This window comes from Branchiostoma floridae, chromosome 10 (assembly GCF_000003815.2).
Source record: "Branchiostoma floridae strain S238N-H82 chromosome 10, Bfl_VNyyK, whole genome shotgun sequence".
In the NCBI taxonomy this organism is placed as follows: Eukaryota; Metazoa; Chordata; class Leptocardii; order Amphioxiformes; family Branchiostomatidae; genus Branchiostoma; species Branchiostoma floridae.
This window is the reverse complement of record NC_049988.1, coordinates 2,572,927-2,582,611: the sequence shown is the minus strand read 5'-3', so window position 1 is coordinate 2,582,611 and position 9,685 is coordinate 2,572,927. Positions and strand designations below refer to the sequence as shown.

The 9,685-nt window shown below is 41.9% G+C and overlaps 1 protein-coding gene and 1 long non-coding RNA gene across 3 annotated transcripts in view; both read right to left on the bottom strand.

Annotated features, from left to right (window-relative positions):
• Positions 1-1,636, bottom strand: part of LOC118423866 — an 8,387-nt gene extending 6,751 nt beyond the window's left edge. The window contains exon 1 of the long non-coding RNA XR_004832130.1: positions 1,196-1,636. This is a non-coding gene — a long non-coding RNA (uncharacterized LOC118423866). The remainder of the gene's footprint in view (positions 1-1,195) is intronic.
• A 3,358-nt stretch (positions 1,637-4,994) lies between these two features.
• Positions 4,995-9,685, bottom strand: part of LOC118423862 — a 33,427-nt gene continuing 28,736 nt past the window's right edge. For both annotated transcript variants that reach the window (XM_035832155.1, XM_035832154.1), the window contains 5 exons: positions 9,352-9,474; positions 8,627-8,752; positions 7,573-7,807; positions 6,496-6,707; positions 4,995-5,599 (listed from right to left, as the gene is read on the bottom strand). In XM_035832155.1, coding sequence (XP_035688048.1) covers positions 5,589-5,599; positions 6,496-6,707; positions 7,573-7,807; positions 8,627-8,752; positions 9,352-9,474 — 707 coding nt within the window. In that variant the 3' untranslated portion in view covers positions 4,995-5,588. The remainder of the gene's footprint in view (positions 5,600-6,495; positions 6,708-7,572; positions 7,808-8,626; positions 8,753-9,351; positions 9,475-9,685) is intronic.

Below are 9,685 nucleotides of genomic sequence, written 5' to 3'. Positions count from 1 at the left end.
AGAATCACTCACACCTGCGCACGCGAAACATGTGCGATGCGCAAACATATGCAAATTACGAGGCGCTAAACGAAATGAACGACAGAATAGTTGCTGACCAACAAAACACACCATAATCATACAAAAGGGGAAAACAGGAAAATAAAATCATGAAGGAACAAGAAAGAAAACAGCCGAGAGATCCACTAGAAAAACAGCCAACGTAGGAAGACAAATCAAAATGGAAAATTCCACAAGACGCCAAAAATGGCGGCGAGCTCAAAACCTTGCGTACCTGCTTGGCTTGTAAATCCTACGCCCGTAGGAAACTACTCTATCTTCTCTGTTGTCGGCAATTTTCCCTACCCGTTCCCAGAAGGTCGTAGATATCGCAGACTTGTCCTGGTGAGTCTCGTTGTCAAAAACAGTGTTACTGGTGCTCTGCTATGGAACGTCCGGCTCATTCACAAGGCTGCTGCGTCAGTCATGCTGGGGTCGGCCGTGCCGGCGGTGTCACTTGCCTTCTCCGTCGACGTCCTTTCAGACAGTACTGCATATACCTGTGATGTCTAACAAACGCCCAAAATAAGCGTCTATTCTCGCAGTGAGGCATGCTTTCTTCCATAACCCATACACAATGCCCGGCACGCCAGTGTCTGCGAGAAGAACGGACCTCAGCATGACAAAAAGCGATACACGTGCAAAACGCAGACAACTCACATTCGTCCCTACGCAGCAACAACTTCTCGCAATTTCACAAAGCAAAATAAAATAAGAAATCTTCATGACACTAAAAGGGCAATCTTCGAATTCTATACTCCCTGTAAACGCAAACGAGGTAAATACTCGGTCTCTCTTCTACACCCCGAAAACCTGCTGGCGGTCTTTCTGTGGATCTTCTGTGTTTCCGTAGCCATGGCGTCGACGAACCGGCTGTGGGGAGGAGTCCGTCAAACTGCATGTGAATAGTCTATCCTGCCTTTATATGGGATTGGGTCTTCGCCTAATATAGGCATCGCCAATCACAGCGCAGGAAAGATATGTTCAACTTTTCACCAAGTAAACCTGGTATAATTCTGTCATAAGAAGGACATTGTGTACCTGTATAAAAAGGTAATAAATCTACAAGCATATGCTATTGGCACATCGTCTATCTCTATTACAGAAACACCATTCCAATACTTGCTATCTTCCAAAACTCAGGAAAACTCACTACCTGGATGTGGTCAACTTTTCACCAAGTAAACCTGGTATGATTCTGTCATACGAAGGACATTGTGTGCCTGTATATAAAGGTAATAAGTAATAAAACTCTTCATATTCTAATGGCACAGAATCACCATTCAAACAATCGCTCTCTTACAAATACTCAGGAAAACTCACAATCTGGATGTGGTCAACTTTTCAAGTACATATGGTATAATTCTGTCATAAGAAGGACATTGTGTGCCTGTATATGAAAATGTAATAAGTAATAAAGCTTTGTATGCTCTTATAGCACAGCGTCTACCTCTATGACAGAATCACCATTCCAATACTTGCTATCTTCCAAACATTTAGGAAAGCTCACAATCTGGATGTGGTCAACTTTTCCCCGAGTAAACTTGGTATGATCCTGTCATCAGAAGGACATTGTGTGCCTGGATATAAAAGTAATAAGTAACTAGAAAGGCCTACATTTGCTTAAGAGCAAATACAGCATATTTCAGCCATACCCCTTCCCACGCAATATTGGACTGTTCCAAATCACCCCTGCGCAAAAATGGAACATCCTCTTAACAGTACATTATCCCCAAAGTGGACTGGTATTGTGAATTGATTCCAGGTAAAAACAGAGCTTGCTTCTATTTTTCAGAAAATGACAATAATCACACCTTCCATTCAGAAAATTTTCATCATGCCTGAAAATTGTTGAATGACTTCATGTAATGTCATTAACAATTTTCAGTACGATAACTAGGTGTAAGTTTAAAAAAGTATAAGCTCCTTGTGATGTGGGTACATTTATTATTGCAGTGAACTTTTTTTATTCAAGTAGGGCATACGATTTAATAATTATCAAGCAGGTGCAGGTACTGTAGGAGCGTTTGTTTTCTTCAAGCTGTAAAACTGTTAAATTGTTTTACTTTGTATGCAACCAGCCATCGAGCCTATTCTTATTTTAGTTTAACAACTTCCTGCCAGACCCGGAAGATACGATTGAACCTTGTTCGAGGATTTATTTTCGTCTGTCTGGTCAGTCTGTTCATACCCTGGCGCTGAGAGTGTTTTGTTGGGCTGAAACTCTGGCAGTTTAAAGTTACTTACAATTTAAATGTTCAAAGTTTATGTCAAAAAACAACAGCACTAGGAAATGTGGCCACTATAGACAGGTGGTCACTATAGAGAAAATGCTGATCTATTGACTAGGAGCCATACGTTACACATGATTTCAGTACACTGATCATTAATCATATAAACATTGCACAGGTAAGCCAATTGTTTAGATGTACAACTAAGTTCAAATAATTCTGAAGAGGAATATTGATGAGAAAATAATCATTCTCGCCACTGTCTAACTTATAATTACGTATCAAAACTAAACGCAGATTTTCTAACTAACGCACCTTTCGCCGACTTCATCAAAGGACCGCCGGCTATCAATCAAACACGGCTGTTGATTAGACTTAGAGTTTCAAACAGTCATGTGCTGTGTGCCAGTTGACAGCGAACTTCATGCTACGTGATGTTTTACATTGCTTGGACCTTCTTTCCTACAGCGGTGCTTCTACAAAATATTTAGACTGTAACATTGAGTCCCACATGTTTTATAGAATAGAATTTGACGCAGAACAGCGTTTTTTGCTGGGTATTTTTCTTGAAACATGTCCGTGGGAATATCAGCGAGGCGGCGACGTAGGGATATCAGACCGTCAACAAAAGTCGCACGGCGGCTAACGGCGCAGCGAAGATACTAGCGCTATAAATAAGCGCTTCAACTAAGGATGGCAACCCGTACAATACTTTAGTATACTGTTGAGCTAAGTAAAGTTTGTTGTTTATGAGGTTTTAGTTGTCTTTGAAGCTTTGACCCGAAATATTTTAAAGTCAAACTGCTGAAGAGAAGTAAGTGACTGCTACGATTATCGTAGATATGGCCCTAAAAAAACTGATAAAAGAAGCCTTCTCAATAGTCTAAAATGCAAGAGCTTCCGGGGGGGCTTCGCCCACCTGGGTCCCCCCCCCCCCCCCACAGTGGCCCTGCCCCTGGACCCCGCCAGGGACATTCGGCGGCCCCCGGACCCCTGTCCGACGCTTTGAAAAAATCCTGGCGAGAAGTCTGTACGGCCTGAGTCTTCAAGTTAACGTATTGTGTGGTCCCGCTTATGAATATTAATTAGCCTTCGCTTTCCTCTTCGCTGATTGGCTGAACCATTAATTGAATTAACTCTTCCTGCCGGCTAGACGCAGGTGCAGATGTCGGCTCTGTGGGGTGAACGTCCGAAAGGTCATGGCATGGAGAACGAAAGAAAACCAATTTCCCCCCAAAAAAAGTGCTGTAATTAAGCCTTTTACAGTACTTTATGCCAAAAATTTTACTTGGATCATTTTACCGACTATCTTATGCCTATCTATACCAAATGTTACTCATACCAGGGTACAGGGGTGCAAAATATACCGTTATAAGACCGTCAACAACAGTCGCACGGAGCTAACAGCGCAGCGAAAATACCATCGCTAGCGTTTCAACTTCGGATAACAAGTTATAAGTACTCTTGAACTCAGTAACGTTAAAGTTTGTTTTTAGTTGCCTTTGACGGTTTGACCTGAAATAGTGTTACGCTAAACTCCTGAAGAGAAGTTAAGTGACTGCTGCGATTATCATAGATATGCCCCTAAGAACTGATACAATATAAAGCCTTCTGAATAGTCTAAAATGCGAGAGCCTTAAGCGGGCTTTGCTCCCCCTGGCAGGAACACTGCTATATACGGGATCATGAGGCCCCGCTTATGAATATTAATTAGCCTTTGGCCTCCTCTTCGCTGATTGGCTAGGTCTTTGATTCAATTAACTCACCGGCTGACGCGCACAGGTGTGGCTCTGTGCGGGGTCACGGAAGGTCACGTCAGGAGGCCAAAAGAAAACAAATTTCCCCTCAGAAAAGTGCCAAAATTAATCATTTTAAAGTTGTTTATGTCAAAAATTTTACTTGAATCTTGTTACCAAGTATATAATGCCTATCTATACCAAATTTCAGGTCATTTAATTGTAATACCAGGGAACAGGAGCCAAAAGTGTCCTTTTTTGGTCAAAAATTGGCCAAAAATCGCAAAAATAAGCATTTTGTTGCACTGTACACCAAAAGTGTTATTGAATTTATATGAAGGGATTATCAAGGCACATCTGTGTCAAATTTCAGCTCATTCGGTTGCAATACCAAGGTACAGGAGCCAAAAGTGTCCTTTTTTGGTCAAAAATTGGTCAAAAAATCGCAAAAATAAGCATTTTGTTGAACTGTACACCGAAAGTGTTATTGAATTTATATGGGGGCATTATCAAGGCACATCTCTGTCAAATTTCAGCTCATTTGGTTGTAATACCAGGGTACAGGGGCCAAAAGTGTCCTTTTTTGGTCAAAAATTGGTCAAAAAATCGCAAAAATAAGCATTTTGTTGTACTGTACACCAAAAGTGTTATCGAATTTATATGGGGGCATTATCAAGGCACATCTCTGTCAAATTTCAGCTCATTTGGTTGTAATACCAGGGTACAGGGGCCAAAATATACAGTTTTGGTCTAAAATTGACCAAAAAATGTCAATAAAATCATTTTAGAGGCAGATATGAAAAAACTGAGAAAAAAACCTCAAGGTATTGGCCCATTCTACCCCTGTGCCAAATTTCAGATCATTCGGTCCAGGAACGGCGGAGATGAATCACTTTGAAGATTTGACAGGAGAAAGAAGAAGAAAGAAAGAAGAAACATTACGAATACAATATATTTCACCATACTATGTATGGCTGAAATATAATAAAGTTATGCATGTTCTATTGGCACAGCGTCTACCTCTATGACAGAATCACCATTCCAATACTTGCTATCTTCCAAAAGTCAAGAAAACGCACAACCTGGATGTTGTCAACTTTTCATCAAGTAAACTTGGCGTGATATCCGTCATAAGAAGGACATTGTGTGCCTGTATCTAAAATGTACTTATGTGATAAAGCTATGCATATTTAAATGGCACAGCGTCTACCTCTATTATGATTATAATTACACCATAACAAATCTTAATTCAACAACCTATCGTCTGGTATTAGACAATAAGCAACACGACAAATGTTAGAACATCGTTACGCGTTAGATCTGAACATAACATAGAACTTTACGAATGTATTGATACGTTTAAGTATGGAGCTTATGCAGGGAATGTAATAGAGGAATTACTTTATTTACTACAATGGTGAATGATGAAATGACAATTTATACAGTTTCGTTTAGAATTATACCACACCAGAATATCTAAAAATGTAGTGCTTTGAAACGAAGAAAAAACAAAGAGCTGATGGTTTGACGTCATTGCGATGTTGTGAGTCTGACGTCAGCATACGTCGTTGTCTCATTCGGCTCAGCCGTTGCCTGTATAAGGAAGACACAGTCTTTAGAAAATGGAACATATTAGTCTCTACCAGACTCCGGGTCGCTCAAAAACCGTAGAAATGGGACAAATAGAGGACTAAGCTGGTCAGAGAACTATATCCGGTTAGGGAACAGCACGCGAACTGCTATAGTTCTCTGGCCGGCTTACTCCTCCATCTGTCCCATATCTACGGTTTTACAGCGACCCGGAGTCTGGTAGAGACTAGGAATATGGGTAATTATGCACACAACAATGACGCTTTAAAATGCTACGTTTGCAACTTTGGAAGACTTCTAATCATGTACAATACTAGTATATAATACGAACATTTAAGCAAAGCTTTTTAACAACTTTACGTATTGTAAAAAAACATACTGTACATAAGTATTGTTGTACACGTACAGATATTGTAAAAAGACGTGAATATGTTTACAATTCTGCATCTATAACTAAAACATGGTAATTTCAATAAATAACTGGTTACTTGGCCGCCAAGAATAGAAATGCGTCCTTCCGTATGTCGTGATAAACCCAGTGTACATATATAAAGACTTGCCATTAGACTTCAGGTGTGCCTAAGCATTTTCACGAGCCCTTTAAGATTCGTACGAACATTATTTGATACGCACGATTCACTATGCGGAAACGTACGGACCTTATGTGATTCGCATGAATCATTATGTAATACACACGAGCCTTATGCGATTTTCACGAACCTTATGCATATGACGTAATGTCACGTGACCCGGTGGTGGTCTGCCGGTTTCGCAAAAGGTTCGTGCAAATCGCGGAAGGTTTGTGTGTGTCAAATAGTGATTCGTGCGTATTACATATAAGGTTCGTACGAATCTCATAGGGTTTGTGCACATACTTAGGCACCCCTGGACTTGCTTACCGGTGCCCAGCTGGCAGATGTACGGGTAGCTGTTCTCGCAGGGCTTGATGAACCAACGAGGAACCCTCTTCTGGGGCTTCCAGAGAGTCACACAGTCCCTCTCCTTGTGTGGACCGTCGTACTTGAACCTGTCGTAACTTCCTAGGGGGGTCCCGTCATTCCAGAGGAAAGTGTTCTCAGCGTTAAGGTCGTCCAGTCCCATCCAAAACCTCCTACAACAAGACCATAGCATGTCAAGGTCAAAAAATGCAAAACTCGAAGTTCTGATGCAGTACCAATGTCACACACTAGGGGGCGCAAATTTGACTCTAAACTTTGTCTTTTCAACACCTGCCGACATACAAAATAAATATTTATGAATTTGGGTATACATAAATGTGTTATAGCATTATAAAGGATATAGGGTGCACTAGCTGAGTTCAACAGCACTCTCTTTTGACTCTATTGTACACGCTGAGTTACTGTTTTTTTGTGGAATGGTTGTGCTATGTTTAGGATGTTGAAAGTTACTGAATTTATGTATTATGTATATCGAGATGTGGGACAGCGTGGCACGATCGGGAGCGCGTTGGTCTCAGGTCCGAGAGGTCCGGGGTTCAAATCCGCTTGCCGTGTCACCGGTCTTGTGCCCTTGGGAAAGGAACTTTACACGACTTTCCTCACCTAATTCAGGTGTAAATGAGTACATAGCTGCGGCTAGTACAGTGGCAGTGACAGGCCTTTGTGGTGGCGACAGGCCATAGGGGCATGTTCGGGCATGACGCACCCGCCATGACACATGAGTCAGGGGTAGGAGGAACCCCTTGCATCCTTGGTCGGAAATCCTTCTAGGAGACGGAAACTCCAAACAACAAACCTGCATCTGCTGGGGCCGTCTTACACGTTGCATACAGTTGCCCCTGTAGGACTAGTGCGCCAGTGGACGAGAGGGTGGAGAAGGACGTGCACACCCCTCCTTCACCTTAAAAACCCAAGTGCAGGCCAGGCAGACGGGTCGCCTTAAACCCGTCCGCCTACCATTGTCTTCCGAGACAGACGGATGCCAAAAAAAAAAAAAAATATCGAGATCAGATTTACCTTTCCTTCCGGCCCTTGACACTCTTCACCTTCAGATGGTCCAGGATGGCTGTTTGGGTGGCGTGGTCCTTGATCATGATCAGTGTGCCGCCGTGACCTTGACAAGCCTGTAGGGCCGCCGAGTAGGTCAACCGTTGGTTGTGTGGTCGTCGGCCATTGGAGGACCAGAAGCACTTGCCCCCGTAGACACCAAAATTGCTGGCTGGTAGGAGGCCAGGGTACAGGACACCGCAATCTGGGGTTTCATAACGTTCAAGATTTCAAAAAAACTGAACTAAGCATTCTATGCTGAAACAATCCCTCTGTCTGGGGTGTCATTAGCAATCGAGCAAGAATTTGCAATATACTTATCATAAAAAACAGCTGTTTATGTCTTTTGTTGAAAATATAAACTATATATATTGTAATTGTTGACAAGACAATGAAGATACAGAAACAGTAGATCTAGATAGAAAGGGATGAAAGTATTGAGAGAGAATGTAACTGGAGAGAGATGGTAAGTTAGGACACAGTTGCATGAGGAACAATGTCTCGTATTCTTTCAAGCTCCCAGCACAGGTACCGGTGGCGTCATGACAAGGTGTTGTCGACCATTGCTAGCATCCTAGAAATACTTAAGTAGAGAGGAGGAAAAAACGCCACGTGGAGATGAAACGCGTGCCAGCTATGGCGTTTGTTAGAGAGGGTGAGAAGAGTCGTCGTCCTGCAACAGAAAGAGCAGCAGGCGAGAGCATGGTAGCTGAAGGAAGAATGAAGTGCGAAGGATAGGGGAAACAGCAGAGGCTGTCTCATGTTGGCTGTGTAGGAAAGGGGGAAGTTAGCTGGAAGCCGGGAGGAGCGGACGAGTAGTGGGTTGGCCACCACTGCTGGACCCGGCAGAAGGAGGATGTAACGGATGAGGGTCGAAACATCCGATGAGAGCTGCTCCGTCTGAAGACGTGACCTCCCCGAGTGACGACACTCCACTCATCCCTGTAAGTGAGTGGAGTAGTGAAGGCATCATTGATGTATTTACCAACAACATGCGTTAACAAACCAAACCAAACCTACTCACCCAAATCACAGTTCAGGCCATCAGCATTCAAAGAATAACCGTGACGACAGGAACAGACGAAGCTTCCTCGGTTGTTCGTACACGTTTGTGAACATCCACCGTTGCCACTGTCACATTCATTGACATCTGTAATAAAAAAAGATCTAATTTGAAATGCTTTTGGCAAAAGTATCTACTTTAGGTCTTATCATAAATCAAAATTTATTTGCACACTAAATAAATCTAAATGGTGATGCTTCTATAAGCAATATAAGAAAAACAAAACTTAACAGCGTTCCATAAATGTTATGTATGAATACCTTAAATAAATACTATAAATTTATTAAAAATTCTTGCTCGAGGGCTAATTGCAAGTGCCAAATAAGGACAAATAATGGTAAACAGTGTAGAAAGCGACTACTTTAGTCTAACTTATAACTAACTTATGGGGTTTGACCTCTTTTTCTGAGACAGTGAAATACGAGAGATCCCACTTTTCTGTAATGTATGGGTTTCGCGACGTTAAAAGGAGAGTAGTTTTCTTTTTGTCTGTAAACGTGGATATATTAGGATAGAATTTGGTGGCTTCTTTTAAGAGCTCTTTTCTCTCTTGATCATAGACGAGGCAGTTTGAAATAAAATGTGTTTCGTTTTCTACCATATATTACGTACTTTACACGTTCTTTCGCACATGGGTAACTTCTTATATCGACCTTATTCTTCAAGTTTCGAGGAAAACAACTGACCATCACAATTAAGTCCATCGGCATTCAAGACAAAACCAGCCCCACAGGAACAGACGAAGCTTCCCCCGTTGTTGGTGCACGTTCCCTCACAACCACCGTTGGCATTGGCACATTCATCGATATCTGCAATAAGATGGTTAAAAAAAAAGCTTACGGCATCCGAATTCACCACTGAAGGTATAACCTAAAACACAGCTACAAGCTTTCACTCTAATATGTGTCTTCCTATGTTAACAATGGTAACGTTATATGTTCAAAGATTTATTAGAACATTACATGACGTAGACGGTATTTGTCATACTTTTATGACCCTTCCCTCGCATACTCAGTCTTA